At 38.1% G+C, this 22692-nt stretch overlaps 1 protein-coding gene across 2 annotated transcripts in view; it reads left to right on the plus strand.

Annotated features, from left to right (window-relative positions):
• The first annotated feature begins 6 nt into the window (after window positions 1-6).
• The window catches only part of CDC14A (cell division cycle 14A), a 66107-nt gene continuing 43421 nt past the window's right edge, over window positions 7-22692 (plus strand). For both annotated transcript variants that reach the window (XM_009283207.2, XM_019473102.1), the window contains exons 1-4: window positions 7-97; window positions 689-779; window positions 11850-11925; window positions 19874-19966. In XM_009283207.2, coding sequence (XP_009281482.1) covers window positions 40-97; window positions 689-779; window positions 11850-11925; window positions 19874-19966 — 318 coding nt within the window. In that variant the 5' untranslated portion in view covers window positions 7-39. The remainder of the gene's footprint in view (window positions 98-688; window positions 780-11849; window positions 11926-19873; window positions 19967-22692) is intronic.

Consider the following 22692-nt stretch of genomic DNA (forward strand, 5'->3'; position numbering starts at 1 on the left):
GAGCCGCCCCGCGCCTCGCTGCTCCGCGCCCTGTTTAAGATGGAGCCGGCGGCAGCCGCCTCCGAAGTGCTGGGGGGAGCCTCGGAGTTCGTGAAAGGTGAGAACGGGCCGGGGAGCCCTCCCCGTCCCCTGGCCGCGGGGGTCCCGCTCGCCGGAGCCTCCCTCAAAAAGGAAACCCGCTGGCTTCTTTCCCGTCCTCCCCACCTCCCTCCCTCGGCTCCGTGGGCTTTCCTGCGTGCCTGGCTCGGCTTCGCCCCCCTTTGCCTGGCGGTTTTCGCGAGCTGCCTGCCCCTCGGGGGCTGCGGGGCACGCCTAAGCGGTTCCTTCCTCCTCTCTTTTCCGGTAAGAAGCGGGGCCGGCACCTGTTGCTACGTGCCGCCGTGTTCTGGGTCAGAAATCTCCCCCGCCCTCCCGAAGTCGCTCCCGCGGGGTGCCCGGCCGGTCGGAGCGGGACCGGGGCGGGGGGGTGCAGGGCCCGCGGGGGCAGCGGGTAACCGCGCTCCCGCCACCGCTCACGCAGGAGAAAAACGATCAGCGGTGCCTCTTCCGCTCCCGGGCCGCGGCGGGGCGGGCCGCGACGGGACGGGGCCGCAGGGTGCGGCGCCCACCGGCGGGGTGACAGGCGTGCCGCGGGGAAGTGGCGACCTGCTTTGTCCGTCCAACGCTGCTGCCCTCATCTCTCTTGCAGATCGGTTGTACTTTGCTACTCTACGAAACAAACCGAAGAGTACCGTAAATACCCACTACTTCTGCACCGATGAGGAACTGGTCTATGAAAAGTAAGTGTTGTGATCTGTTGTGTTTTGCGTATTCAAAGTGATCACCTGAGATTCTTCCCAACACACTTTAATACTATAGAGCATATTTTTGCCCCATTTAGCTACTCGCTCAAAGCATGAGTATAAAGTTAGCCTGAATATATTTATACATTAGCTGAAACTAGTTTAACAAGATTTGCTATTTAAAAAAAACTAAACACAAAAACAGCTGCAAGACCAGTTAAATGGCTTAAATTGTGGTTGAGCTAGGGGAAAGATATCTGAGCTTTGTAAGATTTGTTTATAAGGTGGAGAAGATCTCTTAAGACTAATTACATCTTATTAAATGGTGTCTTAAATAGAAGACTGTTTGGTATGAATAGCTGAGACAATAGGTTGTTTTATATGTATTTTACTGTATAGAGAGTATGAAGTGATCACCTTTTATATAGAATCATGAGAATGCAAAGCTTAAATGTGCTTTTGAAGAACATCTGCAACAGTCTGCAGAAGGTTTTGAGATTAGCACTTCCTGTTGGCTTTTGTAGCTTGAGAACAGCAGAAAAAGTATTTTCTGTGAAGTAAAAGCTTTGTGTGTTTGGAAGACGCTGATAGCACATAGAAGGTCAACAGTAAAATTGATTGTAGCGTGAATACTATTAAAGGACATAAAATGCACTAAACAAACAAAGTTATCTCTCTATGCTGTGGTTAAAAAGTAGTTGCTCTACACTGTGTTCCCAGATCAACTGTTTCGTGTGTGACGATATATCCAGCCACTTGACAAGGGGTCTGCTGCAGCACAAGTGAAACAAAAAAAACATGGTCCTGTTTTAACTATAACTTTCTTTCCATATGAGTTGAAGAACTTGTGAGCATCGACCATTCTTCCTTCCCGTCTCCAGTGACTTCAGTACTGCTTCTGTGAAGGTGTAAACCAATCTTCCTTGGTTTCTAGCTTACTTTCTATGCACAGCTTACAGTTTTAGGGTTTCTTTTCTACACGTTTTTGAGTCTTCATTATCTTAAGCTGTGTGTCTTCTACTGGAGTTCCCAATGATTCGTTCCCAAAGTTGACTCCTGTAATTAACTGCTTGGGTTGGGAGTAGGTTCTGTGATGATCATTAACTAGTTTAGGTTGGAAGGGACCTCAGGAGTACCCTAAGGCAAGGTTGACCTAATATTAAAAGCAGAATTCAACTGGAGAAGGTCCTGAGCAATTTGTGTTATATGAATATGTTCCACTTTCTCTAATGAAAGAAAAATTTGATCTTGTATCTCTTCTAAGACTTCTATGTTATGCTTGACCTGAGGTATTTTGTTTCTAATTCTTAATATGCTTCTAGGAAGGGTGAAGGAATCTTACGTGGGATTTGATCTTGGGGGTGGGAAGGGGGAGCAGTTCTGTACTCTGTTAGTTACAGATGATTGTACTAACCAAGGACTGTAACTGGGGTATTTTGTGTGAAGACAGTATCATATTTAAAAAAAAAAAAAGTACTGAGAAATTTGAGGGAGGGGAAAAAAGTGATTTTCTTTAACATGTATAAGGGAAATTCAGTAAGTATACTCCTTAACCCAATTACCTGTTAACCACATACCAGGGTGTAACTTGATACCAGATATAATTACAAGATAAGGGAAGGAAGCACAATTTCCTTTGTCTTCTAGGGCACATCTAAAGATTTTGGACATGTAACTCATGGTGCATTTTCTGAATTGATAGTTCCTAATCTATTTGGTCTTTTTTAAAGGCATCATCCTATATTTGATATCGTAATAGTACTCTCCCTTTTGTGCTCTCAAATTAAAATACTAAAACATAATATGAGGTAGAAATTAAGTGACAGTTACCAGGTGGTATGAATGAATTTTGTGTAATGACCTAACTCTCTTACATAACAGTGCTAAACTTTTCCCTGATATTCGTATTGCAGCACCCATCACTATCAGTGTATGCCATATTTGGTAGTAAAACCATGCCTAATTTTATTTTTATTTTTTTCCTCTCTTTTTTCCCTCTCATCTCCAAGGAAGTTTATATTGGCTCAGGGAAGTAAAAGCAGGTGCCAGTAGGGTTACCATTTTATATTTTTTTCAATATCTTTCTGAAATTGGAAAGCTAGAGGCAAAATGAGGGATAGAATGCAAGTCTCTTGGGTTTTGGGGAAATGCTGATTTTAGTATAGCTTCCCTTTTCCTTATGCTCATCAATGAGCTTGACATCAGTCTGTTATGTTTCACAAGCTGTACAGCAAAGTGAGGGGCCTGACATCAGGGGTTGTCTGTAAGTAGTAGTGGAGTGCAACTTTAATGCACCAGATCGGATCTTCTGCTCATTTTGTCAAAAATGCAGCTCGCTTTCTGAGAAAGCGATTAGAAATATTTGTTATATGATAGCAAAATAAACATTTGGAAGTGAGTTTTGAAGTGCAATAGCTCAGAACGGTGGTTCCCAGAGTCTTCATTCAAAATGGCCTGCCTGTGCTGTTCTTGCTGATCAGAATTTCATGGCCAGTTCTGCTTTTTAATCAAATGAGTTGTTCAGACTGTTACAAGGAGGAGGTTAGGAGATGTCTACTCAAGCGCAAAATCCTCAGCACTTGTGAGGTATGTAAGTAATTTTGTTAATATGACTGTTTATGGACTTAATTTGGTTTAGATGCATCATCCTAGTGACGAGACAAAGATACTTCATTGTGCATGGAAGTAAACTGCTTTTCTTTGGGCTGTTATTCTATTAACTTTAGCGATAACTCTTAAGTATGAAGTGTTACAGAAATTTATTTAGCTGACTTTACTGAGGTATCAATTTGCTTTCTCTGAAGCCATATACGATCTGAAAACCTCATGAATATGCAGTTTTGGGGTTGTCTGATTACAGAGGGCATGTTATTGGATCACATGGTACTTAAAATCTCACTGTCTCGCTTTCCTTTTTTTCCCCACTCTTGAAGAGACATAAGGAAGTAATAGTGCACATTAATAGTATACCCCATTTATTAAACAAAACAGCTGTAGCGCTAGAGCTAATGGCTTTGGAAGTTTTGGTCTGATAAATGCTGACTTGCTCTTGCAGTTTGTCACGTGATTTATCACTAAATTGTACACGAAGTGTGGTTATGTAATCTTGAGTACTTTAGCCTTCAGTTTTCACTTGAAGTTGTCAACTGTTCTAATGAATTCATAACACTGTCTTCACTTATTTAAACATTCACACTTTTAAAAATAATAAAGATAAGCTTAAATGCTTTTAAGAACATCTCAAATGCTAGCTGACTAGAACTCACTACTAGAACTGTCACTATTTTAGTTAAATGTGCTGCAATTTAACCTTGAACCTATTATGCTAGGGAAATGGTATGTAAATCCCTCAGTTGAGGGAACAAGAAACCTGAATGAATTTATCCAATTCTGAATTCTCTTTTTTGATTATTCTGTTTCTGTAAGATTTTGTCAGTCTCTCTCTGAAACTCTCCGAGGTCCCTCCTGAGAAAGTCTGCACTACTACTTATAAGGAAATACAATCTTTCAGGGTAATGTGGTGCAGGTAATTATTACTTCAGGAAAATTGAGTTAATGAGAAATAATCCAGCTTGATGAAGACTGTCATTTGGCAAATAGACAAGCCTTGCCTTGGCAAGACCTCAATTAATGAGTTAGGCACTAGTAAGGAGCTTTTTATTTTCTAAGAATAGCGTCTTTCACATTTCACCTTTCAGTAAACAGATCTGGGTTGAGAATACTACACTTGACTGCTTAACTTGGCTTTCACATATTTTTATCAAAGCAACTTTTTATGTCCTTTTTATTGTTGAGTAGTTTTCTCAAACAAAACTAAAATCTAGATGATGAGAAACAGGAATCTCTTACTGATAAATTATAATGGCAGCTTTCATAAATCATAACATTTTTATTCAGTCATTTGTTCTGACTTCGGATCTCTTGTATAAACAGCTTTTGCAGATCTAGTCTTTGACATCTTGTGAGCAGCTGTAAAAGTAATTAATATGATATTCTCTGTACATCCTATGTTTTACACTAAAACTTTCTTTCAAGCCATGGTATGTTACTTGCCCGTTTCACATTAGTCTTAATGTTAGCTACTTCTTTGAGTTCAAGCAGCAGTAGAATAAGACTCTCAATTGCTTAGCTACAACAATACTAAATGAGTACTGTTTGGACTTTGACTTGTAGGACTCACTTCCTTCACTGCATGTGTATATGCAAAGAAGCAGTTTCTCTTTCCTGTGAGAAGAGTAAGGGTTAACTTGTTTATTTTTACTTTGGCTAAATGCTTCTTTTCTGTGGCTATCCAGTAACAGTACTTGCACAGGAAACCTGAACTTCTCCATCATTCTGTGGCTTATATCATTTGAAAGGAAAACGAAAACTTAAACTTAGCCTTGTTAAAACAAACAGAGCTGTCTCTTCACACAGAGAACAGGGAGTTCCTTGTTCACATCAGTAGCTTTTTGAAGACTTGAACTTGACTATCAGATGACCAAGATAACTTAGTAAGCTGCAGTCCACAAAAAAAAAAAGGAAATTTCCCAACTTGTAACTTCTATTATTGTGAATATAAATACAGAGCAGAAAAACTTCATATACTAATACCAACTTCTGTATGTCTAATTCTTACAGATGAGTATTAAGAATAGCACTCCACCTTTATTTTGTTTTGCACCTTAGAAGGAGAGATTTTAAATTCTCTGCAAACAAGAAAATCAGAAGATCTCAGAACTGAGTGTCAACTTTTCCATAAGACATGAACTACTGACATAATTTTATATTTGAAACTTGTAAAGTGCTATCCCTTAACACCCGTGGTATTCTTTCCAGTCCGACAGTTTCATAAATTTTATACCTACACCTTGCTTTACCATCTCTGTCTTCACTTCTTCGTATGGAAAAGATAAAAGCAATTGCCAAAAATATTGAGGAATTTTTTTTGTTTGCAGTAAATGGGTACCGGGATAAAACAGATCTGTTTTCTAGGCTCCAGTTTTACATTGGACGGGAGTGTAGCTTGATATAGAAAACCCCTTATGAGAAACTTGGCCTCTGTTAAGATGACTTTTTTCCCCATGGAGAGTGGGTTTTAACATGACCTGAAAATTCTTCTATAGGCAAACTTTTTATGGGAGAACCTCTTCACTGATACTTTGTTCTTGACATCAAGGAGCATTGTATCAAAAATGCATATATCTGGAATAGCTATTTAATTATCTATAATTTGGATCTATGAGTTCTTGTTGGATTTTGAAGAATCAAGATCTTGAGGAGGATTTGGAACATTCAAGGGGAAATGGAATGAGTACCTGGTCTTTTGCATAATCCAGAGCCTCTGCATTATTCCTACCTTCAGATGCAAGCAGTGAGGTGATGTATCATTTCTAAGGTTATATTTTCTGTATCAGCCTTTGTCTATTCAGAGGTGTGCAATCCCTTAGTAGTATTAAGTGTTAGGGATTGTGTTGCAGCCCAGATAAGCTCCTAGCAATTCACGTGTTACTGGAATTGGTGGGGCTAGAGCAGGGAGCATTGTGCATCCATTGCGCATTGTGCCATTGAACATCCCACCTTTATTCACGCGCTTGAGAAGTAGGAAGGAGGAACACGCTCTAGGAAACAGGAGTTGGAGGTAATATTTCCTGAATAGGTAAGATTTCCTGACCAGCAGTTAGGTTGTAATGGATGTGTGGCCTGATCCTCTTGGCTTTCATCCAGAAACTTTGTAGCATGTAAGATCTGTTCAGCTTATGATTTGAAGCATTTTTCTGTAGTAGCCAGTTGGCCACTTCTGCAGTAGCTGGTTCTTGTACTGCTTAATGGCTAGATTCAGAGCACATGCAGCAAGGGCCTTACAGTGCAGTGACCTGAATGTTCCAGTAATCCAGCCTGGGAAAGGGGGAGAGAAAAGCAAGTGGAGAATGTTTTTCTTATTCTAATTCAGTCTCATTGTTTAATTTTAATAGTAAGCTGGATCTTTGTAAAATGCTGAAAAATTAGTGTAGTTTTGCAGTTAGGAAGCTGTATTTCTGCTAGTTCCTGAAGTTCTTGTGGTTAATCTTTTGGTTTGAGTAATTGCAAGCTTGGGGTGCTCCTGTTCTGGCAGAAAAATGACTTTCTGAGGTTGCTAGTCTCCAAGAAGGCAAACTTCCTGTGTGAAGGAGTAGTTGTATTCCAATTCTGGTGTACACACTCCAGAAAATGATTGCAATTGTTAAACTGTGCCTCTGTTTTCAAATTACTAAACCAATAATTGAGTAAACTGCCGTGCAAGTAACATCATCCCCTCTGAGCATTATTGCATTGTTAGAACTGACTTGGTGGATCTGTCCTATTCCCCCCCCCCATATGGTAATTAGGCTTTGGACCATATTCAACTATTGGAAATGCTTACAGCCTGGTAAGAATGCATGCATACCCTCATGTTCAGTGTAGCAATAACACTGAACTTAAAGTGGTCTGTCATGAAGAAAAGAATCCTGAAATAGCTTTTCAGATAGGAATCTCCTATCATTTCATCCGTACCTCTGTTGCTGTATCACAAAATTGTAAGTGAATGGCAGTATAAAACTACTGCTCTGGTGTATTCATCTGTGGGGGGAAAAAGTATCAGGCTTCTGGGGTAAAGTATAAGTAGCACAATTTATCTTTGAAAGGTAACTTGATACCTTGGCCCTGATAAATAGATTGACTGTGATGTTAATATGGAGGTTATCAATTCATTTCGAAGTCTGCCAGGCTATAGAGTTCCTTCACTGACCCTAACCAGGCTCCATCCAATAGTGCAAGATACGAAAGTTTATCATTCTTCTGCTGGACTAGGGTTAGTGGTATTCAAATGCTTAGTAAAAAGTGACTTTAGCATTCAGAAGAGGTGCCCAAGGCTTGAGTTGACTCATGGCACCTTCACGTGGCATCCCATGGAACTGCAGTCAGAAACAACTGAGTTGCTGTCCTGAAGAGTTGTGGATTATGTTTCTTTCACCATTAAATTCCCTGGAAGAATGTACAGTAACTGCTTGCATGACAGAGTAGACCAATGAGCTCTTTATGGGCTGGCCTTTCTAGATGGATGACCATTCCTATGATACAATACAGCAAATACCTCAGATGTTATGCCTTAAGAACTGATAGGAAGGAGTGGTTCTAGGAGTCTATTTTAAGGAGAATACAGTTACAAGAAACCTATGCTACTGCTTGCAGGTAGCATTATTATAGTATTTTTGAGATAGAGTATTTAAATATACCTCTAGTATATTCTGGGGTTTTGCTACTTCTTAGTTTGAGAAGCATAAGGATAGCAAGTTTCCATGGGATGAGGGGGAAGAATAATTTAAGCTATCATCTAAGTACTTGATTAAAACAAAATATAATTAAATGTAGATTAATACCATACTTGCCTTCTGTTCCTCATATCAGGTTCCCACCTCCATTGTGAATGACTGTCTCTCTTAAGTGGCTAAAGCTTCAGAGGCATCCTGATTTCTTATTGCGTATAAATGCTTATTAAAACATCTAGATACAAAGAAAGTCTATTACCTGTAAAAAGATGGAAGTAAAATAGTATTGGGTGGATTCTTATCAGTGACTATTATTATAATAAGATTTTATTTCTTTTATGTTTTTATGTTCAACTTTTGCTGGATAGAATTCTTTATTCAGGTGATGACCTGGTGTGTCATTTCTTCCCCATTCCCCATAGCCCCCATTTCCCATCTTCCACTTACATTTAACTCTGTCAAAATTCTGTTCGTAAGAAGAAAATCCTCTGGGTGAGTCAGGATCAAGTGTCTCTAATTCAAGTACAAAAAATGGCCTGTTTATACTAAAAGTAATGAGGGTGCATAAGATTAAACCCTTCTGTTTAAACATGTCAGAAACTGTATTTAGTTCTAAGGATATAAATTGAAGAAGGGTTTTGTAGATCAGAGTTCATTACTTCAGTACAGAGCCTTGTATTATCTTTCAGAAGAGAACTCTTTGATTTGGAAGTTTGTAAAGCACTTGTTTCACTTAGCCCCATTAAAAAAAGGACATTCAAGCTTATTCCAATTTAGAGGTATTAAGTGGCGAAAGTTAAAATTATACACGTAACAAATAACCTTTCTCCCTCACATATCTGCCACAATGTTTTATCAACGAAGCCAATGGCTGGCTTATACTGTCTACATGGTGTTATGTAAATAACTTGGGAATTGCCAGTGTTTGGTGTATGGGTAACAATGCTAGTGCAACAGTGACCAAAAGTGCCTTTCCTTTATGACTGTGTTTGGATTCTGAGAAATATCTTGTTTCTGCAGCATAGACAAACGGTGGTAGTACCAGAGTCTTAAACACTGCTACTTCCCCCCCCTCCCGTGTTAAGAGAAGCATGGCATACTTAATGGTAATAAGTGATGGAGAAATAGTCAGTCTAAGATCGTGACATCTTTAGTTTGGTGGTTGAGAGAATCTGAACAGCTTTATTTTGTAGAAATATAATTAGTTCATGGATAGACTCAATAAATGTATTTTATCCTTATCCCCACCAAAATAGTAAGTAATTTATCTAATGTGGATAAATTCATTTGTAAATTCATTTTAATGTGCTCTTCCCACACTTCTGTTTGAGTTTAATCATGTGGAAAAGTAGAAGTGGATATATGACTTCATATTGATGTACTTCTAGCAAATGAATAGTAATAAAAACTTATTATCCTAAAGCATGGCTGTAGTTCTTCAGTGCTTTAGATGGACTGTGTATTCAGTTATATCTTTGAGCTGATCAAAGCTGCTTTGCTCACACTGGTTTAAAAAAAGTATTCTAGTAACTATCATATTCCACACTTTTTCACAATACTTTAAAAAGTGTTTTTCACAAAATAATCTCAAAATCCTAAATTCTACTCTTCCATCATATATTTAAGTGAAAAATGTTTTTTTGATTTAGAGAAGGTGTTAGTGCAGCAGAATGGGAAGAGATGTTAGTAAGCCTTCTACATAGCTTTTCTAGAAGCTACATTCACTCTAGTGTTGTTAGAGCTCCAGTTTTAACTTCTTGTCGTAACTCATACTTGTCCTTCTTAGAACAATTTTTTTTATTTCATCTCTATTAAAAACCGTATGAAGGGTTTTGTTTTAAAAATAACTAAACTGTTGACCATATCTGGCAGATTTATCTAAGAAAAGATGAGGAATTCTAAAGTTAAACCCTGCTTTACTGCTACTGCAATTTTCCCTTGAGTTAGTTAACTTCTGTGTAACCTACAAATAAAGTCCTAAGAGTTGGACAGCTTGGTCCTTGACCCAGCTAATGAGCTTCTGTAATTAAGCATTATGTCATAATATTTGTACTGAAGGGTTGAACTGAATCTTAACAAACACTTGTGTTGTTATTTGATAAAGTAGATGATATTGAAATAGCATTGGTGTGGCAGGCAGGCTATTCGTCCCAGGCAGTGATAAGACTAATATAATTACCTCTTTTTGCACTGGGCTCGGTTTTTTTTTCTTTGAGAGTATGTGGGGAGGAGGCTATTAAGAAAGTTAATAAGCACCGAAAACATAGGGCACTCCTACTTCGTTGTTGTGTCCGCTTAGAACAGCTGAATGGCTGAAGCTGGAAGGCACCTCCGGAGATCGTCTAATCCAACCCCCGGGCTCAAAGCAAGGTCAACAAGAGCAGATTGCTCAGAGCCTTGTACAACTGGGTTGTGACACCACAGCTTCTCTGGGCAACCTCTTCCCAATGTTTGACTGCCCTCAAAGTAGAAGTTTTCTTCTTATGTTTAACTGGAATGTAACTAATTTTCCTGAAAAATAAACCCTCTGCCATGGGGAAGAAAGCTTGAAAGGTACTACCACCTGTTCTGTCGTCTGATTTCAGTAAGTTTTCACTCCTTCAAAGCCCGGAAGTCATAGAACATAGTTACCTTTTTCTTTTGTCATTCCCCAAACAACAAGCATTGAGATGCTAATGGCCTGATTTGTTTGTCAATAGGCAAGAAGTGTCCTGTCTTTTTTTTATTGAAAGACTTAAGGCAGAGCAGATTAAAACAGTTTAAGTTACAGTCCATTCTCACTGTAATTTATAACGTGCATCAACAAATTTTCATAGACCATCAAGATAGACTTCTATACACAAGAAGGAAAAATACTGGAGAAAGCTTGCAACTTAAATTTTTACCAATTTTGCACAGTGGGTGGGGAGGGAGAAAGCTCTAGAAGGTGTCATAAGTTGTTTGCATAAAGGCTGCTATTACTTGTAAAGGTGCCTGTATGAACGCTTAGCTAGGAAGAGCACTGTGAATCCCTACCAGGAACTTACTTTTATTGTGCAATAATTTGCATGTACAGACTACTGCTACTAGCTCTTATCCTAAGGACAGTGATTGCTGCTTCAAAGGTAATATGAATGTTTAAGAAGAATCTAGAAGAGAGAAACAAGGACAATCAGAAGACATGAAATAAATAATAAATTGGAGGAACAGCCTAAAGACAAGAGGATTGGGGGGACAAAGGGAAACATAAGTATATATAAAGTGTATATATAATATGTAATCTCTGGAATAGTGGAGAATGAGTTAAAAAGAAATAAGCTTAAATTTCAGACAGAGATCAAGTCTGGACGTTATTTAATAAATTTTACTACCCATAAGAAATTCTGTTTAGCTTATTCTTCATAGTATCTAATGATATACTCTCATTTTAAGCAGTTGTAGAACCTTTATCTAGGATGATATCCGCATGGCTTAAAGGGGAGTAGATCATGTCTTGAAGTCTTCACTCTGTAGTTTTGGCCAAAACCAGACTGGGTATCATGGGATGAAGAAAAAATTCTGTAGCTAGTGTGTGTGTATATAATGGCAAAGGTAGTTACTGCAGCATCTTAAACTGAAGCTACAAAGGCTTTCACAGTAATTGTTACTGTTGTCCTCTTAAATGAATCAATAAAGGGCTTATCTGTTGCACCATGTATGTTGGCTACCCGGTATCCCCCAAAAGTTACTGATTTGCAGCTTTTACCTATCAACAACATGCATGTTGAAATTTGCTTAGCTCTTCTGTATAAATAACACTTTTTTGTTCTTTTTCTCCCAGTTTCTATGGAGATTTTGGACCTTTAAATTTGGCAATGTTATACAGATACTGCTGTAAACTAAATAAGAAATTAAAGGTAAGCTTTGTTTAAAAACAATGTTTCTATATTTTTTTGTTTTGAAATTCAACTAAAATGTATTATCCAGTGTGAAAGTGTTGTTAGGTGCTCATTATCTGGATGGTTACTACTAGCTTTAAGGTTATTCTTTGTTCTGAATTCTTTTTCCTCTGAAGAATGGAAAAAATGAATATGCTGTCATTGTTGCTTAGCAGGTGAGGCACTGAAGGATGTGTTCACCTCTTCATAACCTTACAGTTTCAAGACAATAGTAACAAAAACCACTGGATGTTTCATGGGTTTGCAGCTAATGATGTGGGTATGCTGGTATGAATTACTGAAAAAACAGATATTAAAAACCCAACCAAACAAAAAACCCCACACCCATGAACAAGGACAAAACATGGGCCCTGAAATCACACTGTTTAAACTAAATCTCAGTGGAAAACTTAAAACTTCTAAATCTCATTCAATTTAATAAAATGTTGCTTCTAATAAGTGTTATAGAAATGTGTTTTTACACATATAAAAATGGTTCCTTTTTCTGTCTTGTAGAAGTGTCACTCCCTAACAATTAATTTGTAGAAGCTTTCTTATTTTCTTGCTTCCATATAATGATTGTTGACTCAAGGCAATTTTGAGTTGCTCTTCACTAGAGATAGAAAATTTTGGTGTCTTCTTTGGATACCACAATAGCTTTTTCGTTTGACTGCGAAGCGTTGGTCCTTTCTTTGTAAAGTTGTCTAGAATCTGTAAATGCAGCAGTTAATTCTGAAGATTACAATGACCGAGTTTTGTTCTATTGTCTTGTCATAAAACCACAAGCCTGATGTGGGTTGACCCTGGCCAGAAATTAAACGCCTGACAACTGCTCACTTGTTCCCACCCCAACCCCAGTGTGGGACCCGGGAAGGAATCAGAAGAGGAGAACCAAGAAAAACTTGTGGGTTTAGATAAAGACAATTTAAGTGGGGGAATAAGAAGTGGGGAGAGACAGTGTGTGGGGGAACAAAACAAGTGGTGCAAAGGCAATCACTCACCACCTCCCACCAGCAGATCAATGCCTGGCCAGTCTCTGAGCAACTGCTGACTTAGAAAGACTGCTCCTCAGTTTTATTGCTGAGTGTGATGTTATATGGTATGGAATATCCTTCTGGTCAGTTGGGGCCAGCTGTCCTGGCTGTGTCCCCTCCCAGCATCTTGCCCACCCCACCCTGCTTGCTGTGGGGGGCAGAGTAGGAACGGAAGGCCTTGATGCTGTGCAAGCGCTGTTTGGCAATAGCTAAAACATTGGTGTGTTATCAACACGGTTCTAGTCAAAAATCTAAACGACAGCATCATGCAGGCTGCTATGGAGAAAACCGAACTCCATCCCAGCCGGACCCAGTACACTGAGCACATAGCTGTAGATTTAACCTGGTCCCCAAATAGCTGTCAAAAATTGATTTGCAGCATGTATAGAAAACCTATCACCTGCAAGAAATGAAACAGATGTTTTAATTCCAAAGTACTAATGAATATCACTTGTGTGCAAATAGCAAGGAGGCCCTTCACTAAACATTACAGATTTAAAATCTTTATAATATAAAACATGAGACCTGTTACTGATAGAAGGGGAACAACAGATGTGATAACATTGGCCACTGTTAAGAGGATTCCTGTATCAAAAATGACACTATGTTTTGGGACTAATGTTTGCTGCGCAAATGAAACCATTATGCAAGTTGATTCACGCTATCTGCTGCTTCCAGGGGCATGCTGACTTAAAGGCAGGTAGTCTTAAGAGGAGGTCCTGCAAATTGTTTGTAGAGTTGCTATAACCTTTTTGCAAAACAAGTGCTTCTAGTGAAAACTTACATTGCTTCTTAATACAGAAAGGTAGTTATAAACAAAAAAAAAATTAAACTCTAGTATTTCTAGTTTTGAATGCCTGTGTTCATATTGGGAAAACATTGGATTTGCCACTTCTGTGTTAACACTAAATAGAGCTTATGAATACATTATCACCCTATTTTCCAGTGCCACTGTCCCATTCGAACACATGGCCAATGATGCTCACTCACTAGGAATCTATTTTTTTACCTCAGTTCTGCTGTTTGTGACCTTATATTTGAGTTATTAAACTCTGGAGTTTGCTTGTTCTGTGAAGCGGTTACTCCAGAGAAGAACCAGTAATAAACCTACTATTCTGTCACTGTGCCTATGGGAACTAGAGAGATTAGTTCTGTTTTTTCCAGATTCAAATTGAGACTGTGATCAGTTTGGGACCTGAATAGAGTCTCGTGTATCACTGTGGAAGTGTACCTTCATACTTTTATAGTTGAACTAGAACACCTTCAAACTGGACCCTAGGTACCAAGAGTTTCACCCAGAAAATAAGAACTAATAAATACCTCAGGACTCTTTTTTTTTAAATGATTCAGTATTAAACAGGAATGTCTCTACAGTCTTTATTCTTGTTATAAGACCATCATCTGCATTGAATGAGGCAAGCTGCTCATCATAAATGGCTTGTAATCATGATGATATAAAGATCATCTATTATAATGGAAAAAAATACACAAGGGAGCCAAACTGAAACTGAATTAGTAACTCTGACATTTGCAGGGTTGATTTAGCAAACTGTGATGTCATTTTAATGTAACTTTTATATTTTTTGAAAAAAGCAAACAGACTTGCAGTGCTAGGTGAAGAGTACAGATGGTCAGGAACAGGACAGAGAAATCTCATGCAGATCAGCTGCAGTCTCAGCTGGGAGGAGGTGCTGTTTGTTGCTGCTACCTTACCAGAGGCTAATTCCAAATAGGTTAATTTAAACTAGTAGTGCATAATAGAGAAGGGTAACCTGATAGTGCAACCACTTGAAAGTAATACCTGAAATCAAACAGCTAAAGCTTGGAATACCACCAGAGTGGTATAGAAACTTGCATGTGAATAGATTCCAGTCTGGCTGATTGGCACTACCCCTGAGGTAGGCCAGTACCTGCTAATGTAAGCTTTGCTCTTCTAATAGTTAAAATATAAGCCAGACTCTGTTGTAACTTAGATACTATCTGCAGTGAGTAAGTAGGCTTGTAAGACCACATCCCAGGGCTGAAGCGTGCATCTGATGTGTACTGTAGGCCTAGCTACAAAAGACTACTGCTCAGCTTCTCTAGTCGAGAATTATGGATTCACAGTTTCTACCCTTCTACCACTCACCTTCTCATGTCTGTCCCGCACAAGCGTACCCGAGAGGATTCCCGAGGCCTGAACTAGTGTGTAAGACAGAAGTTCATGACCTGTGACTTAACGTGCCAGCAAGGCATTGATGCAATGAACAACTGCAGCAGCAAAAGTATGGTAATTCTCACGTGGCACGAGGGGGACACGTGGGCAGCCTGTGATCAGTGTTTCAGAGATGGGAAGTGCTAATTGGGCTAACAACGTGGAGAAGGAGTGCTGTTGGGCAACCTGCTGCTTGAATACCCTTGCATTAAGGGTAACCAACAGCTGGAATTGGCTGATCATAGGAAGTAAAAGGCACTGCAGCCTATCGTTCTCTGGAAATCTAGCCTCTGCTGTGGAATGGTTGCTGTTGCCATACTGCAACACTTTTGGGACCCTGAGGCAATCACAGTGCTTAAGCCCAGATGACTCCTGCCATGAGTTGGTATATACCTGGTTGGGTATGCACTTCATGTACTTTTCTTACGAAAAGAGTCTTTAAAAGAAGTGTGGCACAAAAAAATATTCACAAAACGTGATAGGTTTTGTGTGGATGTGATGTCTCAAAAGGAATTTAAGACTTAGACTTTTATTAAGTTTAAAACTTCTATGAATAGGAGAAATGAGAGTATAAGGTCTCATTAAAGCAAACAAACCACACAAACTTCCCCTCCAAGTCTTTCAGCTATATCTGTTTCTGTTTTGGGAGAGGAATTAGACATGGAGGCAGTTTTCTGCTTTCCTTTCTCCTTTCTTGGGGGACAGGTGGGGAAGGAGAAGGATACCGGTTTGAAACGTGCTAATGGCAGACCAACATTTTAAAGTAAACTATTGTAACTTTTTGCTGACTGATTTTAAAAACAGTAAATAGTTCTGTCCTGAAGAGCTGAAGAATTTATTCAGATATCCATTTGCTGGGAAAGTTGGAGGTGAAGTCCTGGTTATGCTTTACAGGAAAACCTTTCTGACCTTGTTATGTTTGTAATGTTTTGATTGCTGATTGCTATGGAGATGATCTTGACTAGCCAAGTTAACAGCAAGAAAAAATGCTTGGCTGTGCTATCTTCCTACTTGTTCTTTGAATTCTGTTTGGGGAAAAAATGCTTGACTAAGGAACTGTGATTCATTTATGAAAGAATTTTTTTTTCTTCTGTTTAAATAAATATGATATCATAAAAACTGTTTTAAAAACCTGCTGTGTCTTATGTGTGCATAGCCTTACACAATCTCAATAAATTCCGAAGCAGGGGTAATCAGAGAGGGAATGTTGCTGAAATAAATGATACAAGTATGGAAAATCAAAGGCAGGAGAGGGAACGTTCTGGTAGGCTTATGAAATATGGGGTTAACATTTCTTGTATGATAACTGTATTGCTGCTGAATCACAGAGGGGTTTGGAGGTTTGTTTTAATAGAAATAAACTGCTGGGCATACACATGGAACTATAGTAATTGCAAGCATCTCCTTTAGGACAGCTTAGATTTTTGAGGGAGTTTGTGTGTACGTGTTTTAATACATCATTTTTTATGAACAGTTTGCCAGCCTTGTGCTCACTGCTATTTATATGTACATATTCAATATATATACGTGTGTGTGTGTGTATATATATGTAAATAGTATTTACATTGATCCAGGCTTATTAAACACATTGCAGTAATTTCTTGCTTGAACAATGAAAGTATATTAAACCATATCCATTAAATAAAATACTGTCAAATAATCTGATTATTCTAAACAGATACCAATCTAGTAATTTTCCACAATGGCACCTTCTAAGCCTGTCATCAATTTCTGTGCAAGTAAAACTCATTGAGGCCTTCAAGAAATAAGAACTGATCTATTGTTCTAAAAAAAAAAGTAATCTTACAGTGAAAATAATGTGTTCTGGAACCCTGTCGTACACCCAATCAATTAGTTTTATCACCTAAAACAAAACCTGCCACGCTTTTCATGTAACCTCTGCTTTTAGTTCAGAAGATTGTCTTTGAGTATATTCCTCTGGGATAGATCTTGATAGATACTGTTCTGTTATATTGTTACATTTTGTCTTCTAATGATGAGTGAAACTGCTAAAATTTTCTCACTGGCAAAGAAAAGTATCTTTAGTGCTTCATAGTACATGCTTAGTTTTGCTTTAGAAAAAAGATTATTTGCAACTATGTTACTATGTTATCTCTAACTATAGCTATTCTGTAGACAACCTGTATTGAAAAATTCATTCTTGAAACATTTTTGGTTCTTCTGAGTTGTGCAGTATCTACGGGAACTAAAGCCCTAATCCGTTCGGGTGGAGCTCTAAGAACAGTCACCTTAAAGAACTGTCTTGTTCAATGATAACGCTTGTTGTCATTTAACCTAGCCAAAGGAGTAGACGTAGCTTCTTAAACATGGTCAGAAAAATCAATATTTTTTTAAATAGATCATATAGCTTAGTATTGATATTGAAAGTGTACTGAGTTGAGAATTTGTGTGTTAATGTTAACAGAGGCATTGCATTGACACTTCAGCACTTACTGTAAAATTTGATTTTCTGTAACTCGTGTGCAAATAAAAACAGTGGTTTGTTTTATAGGCTTCTGAAAAGTAAAATCCTGATGCAGTTTTCCTCTGGTTGCTACACTATAAGCCGTTAATATTATGTTGGTTTTCAATTTTGTGTTAAAGCTTTAGTCAGGATTCAAAAAACATTTAAATATTTCATATAGCAATATGCCTCATAAGGATTAAACAGTTACATTTTGAAAATAAAGCAATGAAAATGATGTATTGCTTTCATTTAAATGTTCTGGGAACTTTTAAGGTGAGCTGTCACTTTTTGGCTACTTCAGGTATAAAAGTGTCTCAAAATTGCAATGACTTGACATACCCATATGATTAAAAAAATCCATTCTGTAAAATAAAACAAGAATTATGGTCTTATTGCATAGAGTTTACTTCTGGCTAGCTAGCAGAATGTGCTTTTTGCAGTTTAAAATAGTATTTCAGGTGAACTGTAAACTGTTGCAAAGAACTTCGCTTTAAAATAAGTGGTAGTCAACAACTTATAATTGAAGTTCTGTCACTGTTGCGTAACTACTGTAATCTTATCCCACCTACACATCATGGGTGGAATTGCAGTTAGAGAACACTAAAATTAACAAATTGAGGAGGGGGAAGAAAGGAGGCATCTTAAAATACTGGGATTAATTTTGTCAAGCTTTAATAATAATTGAATGCTTCACTAATTAAATAATGACTTGTGCTTTGCATGTTTGCATATACACTGAGGGCGATGTTGCTGGTTGGTCTCAAGATACAACCTCTTCCAATCAACAGGAAGCAGCTATCTGAGGAATTACAGTCCTATTTAGATATATTCAGTTGCATTAACTCTCACTCCTTCCACTCCTTCCACCTATGGAAGTTGTGGGTAGTAAGACCAGACTGGAATGTACAGTTAGAACTGCTATTAAAAGTGCTATTTCTGGAGGGGGTGGGAGTAAGAAGCTTGCTGTTTCGGTTTTCTCCTGAGTTTATCAGCTATTTGGGGTTTTTTTGCACAATTGGATTCTGTGGTTAAAGCTGTCCTAAAATTTGCAACAACATTTAAGATGAGAGTTGATATTTACAGATTTCTGGAAGCGAAATACAGTTGGCACTACTTAAATAAATAAACAAACCACAATTCTGCAGCATTACCGTATCTCCCACCCCCAAGTGTCATCAGTGCCAAGAGAGGGAAAAGAAAGGAAATTAAAATTGTCAAATTAGATTTAAAAACCTGAAGTTGGGTAACAGCAGCACTGGTATAAAGGCAGTTTATAAAATGTGCAACTTTTAAAAATAGAAACACGCTTCAAATATTTAGAAGCAGAATCCAGTATGTCTGTTGATGACTTCCTCAAAACTGTAGTAGTACTGTAGAAATGTCAGGAAAAACATGAGTGATAGTGTTGCAGAATATAATGAAAATGTAGCAATTCATGAAGCTAAAAAAAATATAATGCAATAAACTGTCCAACTTGCCATTTTTAAGTGACAATTTTATCTCTCTCTGGCTTTAGTTTTGCTGCAGTTTGTCATTATTGTTCTTTTCTGGTGCTTGCTGGTCTTGTTTTCAATGGGAGTTTTGTCCACAGGATTCTGACAGAGGCTTCTTTTCTTCCTAAAGAAAGAAGAATTGCAAACGTTACTAGTTTTGTCTCTGCCTAGTCTTTTTTTCAGGCTTTTCACTTGTGCAATAATTTTTTTTTTTTATAAATTCTTGCTGTTGAAGCTTTCTAAAGATGTCTGTCACCCTGTTTTTAGGTAGTATAGATGGAAGGGTGGTGTTTAATTTATAAAATGCCTGTAAGATTGATTGCTTCAGTTTTTCTCTTGTCTTCTCCACAGAATTACGTGCTGAAGAGGTTTAACATATAGGAGGGTGTTTTAGTCTGAAAATTTCAATGTCTTTAATCAATGTTCATAGGCTATGTTGAAATATTTCACCTTGGGAAAAAAAATCCAGTATTTTATATTGAGCATTTTGGTTCAACTGCATTTTATAGGATATTTTCACACAGCAAACTAAGAGATCTGCCCTGATACAGTGGCTGTTTCCCTGCACTCTTACCTATAATGTAAGAGGATCGTTCATGGTATCAGTAATTTTTTCTCCTTTAATTTTAAGAATCTCTCTATGAGAATTTTTTCAGTTTTGGAAAGGTGACTTTTTAAAGTATTTTTAAAGTGTATGCTTCTCTCAGTAAATATGCTGTCTGGTTTTTTTTTTTAACAGTATTTCAGTCTATCAAGAAAGAGGATAGTGTACTATACCAGTTTTGACCAGCGGAAACGAGCAAATGCGGCGTTTTTAATAGGTGCATATGCTGTAAGTATCATTTATCACATGGATACTTCTAACCTTCTTAAGAGACGTCTGCTATGTGTAAAATAGCATCTCAAGGGATGGTTCTTTAGGGAGGTAGGCAGATTGTCATTTGATTCTTCTCTAAGCTGTCTTTGAAAATTCTGCTGTATGAGTTTTAGGGAAGCCCTGTCTTTGTCACTTAACTCCATTTACTACACAGGGATTGGCTTTGACAGATCATGTGCATGTTTCCCATAGGATACCGTTTTCTTGAATGGCAAAAATGCAAACCACAAACTTACCTCTAAACCTGGCTGTCTTAAGATCAATTGCTGCTCATGGCAGTAGTGAGATTCATGCTAGGGAGGAGAAAGCTTTTTCTCACAGCCTTTCTTAAAGTTACTAGACCAGAGGCATAGTGATTATTGAATGGATTTCTTTTCTCAGTTAATGTCCGTAGCCTACCCAGAATAATGGAAAAATTGAGGTATTTCAGCCTTCTGATGTTACAGATAACTCTTAAGATCAATTGCTGCTCATGGTAGTAGTGAGATTCATGCTAGGGAGGAGAAAGCTTTTTCTCACAGCCTTTCTTAAAGTTACTAGACCAGAGGCATAGTGATTATTGAATGGATTTCTTTTCTCAGTTAATGTCCGTAGCCTACCCAGAATAATGGAAAAATTGAGGTATTTCAGCCTTCTGATGTTACAGATAATATGCAATACACAGGGCCATCTTAGTTAGCCAAGCCTAACTTACTATGATATCACGTAAGTTTTGATAGTCCCACGCTTACACTTGCACAGCCACTTGTGTGTCTTCATAGCGGTGTAGCTCAGACTCAATTTTACCTTCCTGCTCTACTGGCCAGAATTGGAGCACACTTGTAGAAAACTCAGAGTCTTTGTGATAGCATGTTTTATGCTGATAAAGTATTGAAACTAATAAGCTGCTGGTCCTGAGCTGACATCCACGTGGTCAGCTGAGTTCTGGAAGTCTCTGTTAAGTCAGGCTTTATACTGTGTGAAAGCTGGTATATTTCTTTCAGGCCTGATGTCATGCTGAAAGCAAAGCTCAATAAATGCAGATGATAATATTGAAAGAATTTAGGTTGCAGATTCTTGTAATTACACAAAATGTTTTACTACAAGTGTGGGGATAGTGTGTAAATGCTTTTGAGAAAGAAGATCTAGTTAAAGATGGGAAAAAAATTGGGGATAAGTTCAAATTTTAAAAATCTTTGGGTTAGATTTTTAACCCTTGGGATTAGACCCGATGGAACAACTCTGCAAAAGGAATAGTAAGAACAAATGAGTTAGAACATTCCAAGTTTGTTAACGTTTTTGACTGTACAAGGCTATATTTAATAATGCTCAAATTTCCAATTCTGTGTTTTATATTCTGTTTAAGGAGCCTCCAAATTTGATAGTATTTTATAAGCTTTATAAGCTTTACTGATCCCTTCAGATCCAAAATCTGTTCGAATTGTAGCATCTTCAATAATGATTCCCACACTATAGTTTGTAAAGAAACTTCAGTCATTCCATTCAGACTGCTTTTTGTTTTCTGTTTGCATCATTCTATCTCCAATTCTGTATTTAGAAAGATTCACTTCATGTTTTGAAGATGGTCTAATTAAGCCTATAGCGAGAGAACATTCATGTAGCACATATGAAGATTACAGCATCTGATTGCCTTCACTGGATTGCCCTTGTCTGATCCTGCCTTCATCTTAGAAGCCTTGGAAAGGGTAGGACACTGGCATTTTGAAGGGGATGAGATAATCTTTTTATTCCCCTTGTCCAGTCCTTGTTATATGACCATCTCAACTAAATAGCTGTTCTCTGTGGACAAGGGGTTAAAAGGCCCTTATCAGTATTAGGTAGACCCAAGGAGAAAGCACTACTGTCCATGAAGAGAACTTCTTGCAAAGCCAGGTTGTAGGAACAGAAAGGTAAGGGGGTACGAAAGGTGCAAGACAGAACTCCAAGCAGAGGACTGATCAGCTAAGTAAGACTGTGCCATATTTGCAGTATTTAAGACTTAAATATGGGAACAGTCTGGTATATTTGGTAGTCCTTATTTGAAGGAGTTGCTCAGCAGCTAAAGCTAGGGATAAGGGCACACACTGGGGGGAGGGCAGCAGAAATCCCTCTGAAGAAAGTCAAGAGGGGGAGCACATAGTATGTGTACCATGGTGTGACTGTATATGTACTCCATAATGGATATCAGGTGGCACATCACATAAAGAGTTGGTAGCTTATGTGTACAATAAGGTAAATTAGTGTGCCACAACTGCATGCACATTTAACCCTTGCCTAGCCTGTTTTAAGCTGCTTATAGCTCTTAACTGCTAGCACATGCAAGTGATCCACACCTGCGTTTGATACTGTTATTCTCCTGTCAGACTAGGAGATGTTTTAAGTATCTTCTGATTATTGAAGATATTATGTACCAAGAATAATTCTTTACCAATACAGTGCTACCAGTACAAAAAAGTATTTGTCCTCTTGTTGAAAACACCTTATAGTCGCTTCCAATTCATCTCAATTTAGTAGAACATTGGAAAACAGTTTGCACAAAGGTATCCAATGTTACATAAGTATGTCATCCCAGAATTATTTCTATAGATGTGTATTCCTAAACTTGGAAGTGTTATGGGAGTTCATTCACCTTCTTCTACAATGATTGATACTAATGCCAATAAATTCATAAAATGAATTTTTATTTATTCTAAAAAGTTATT

The sequence above is a fragment of the Aptenodytes forsteri genome, unplaced genomic scaffold, assembly GCF_000699145.1.
Source record: "Aptenodytes forsteri isolate BGI_AS27 unplaced genomic scaffold, ASM69914v1 Scaffold181, whole genome shotgun sequence".
NCBI lineage: Eukaryota > Metazoa > Chordata > Aves > Sphenisciformes > Spheniscidae > Aptenodytes > Aptenodytes forsteri.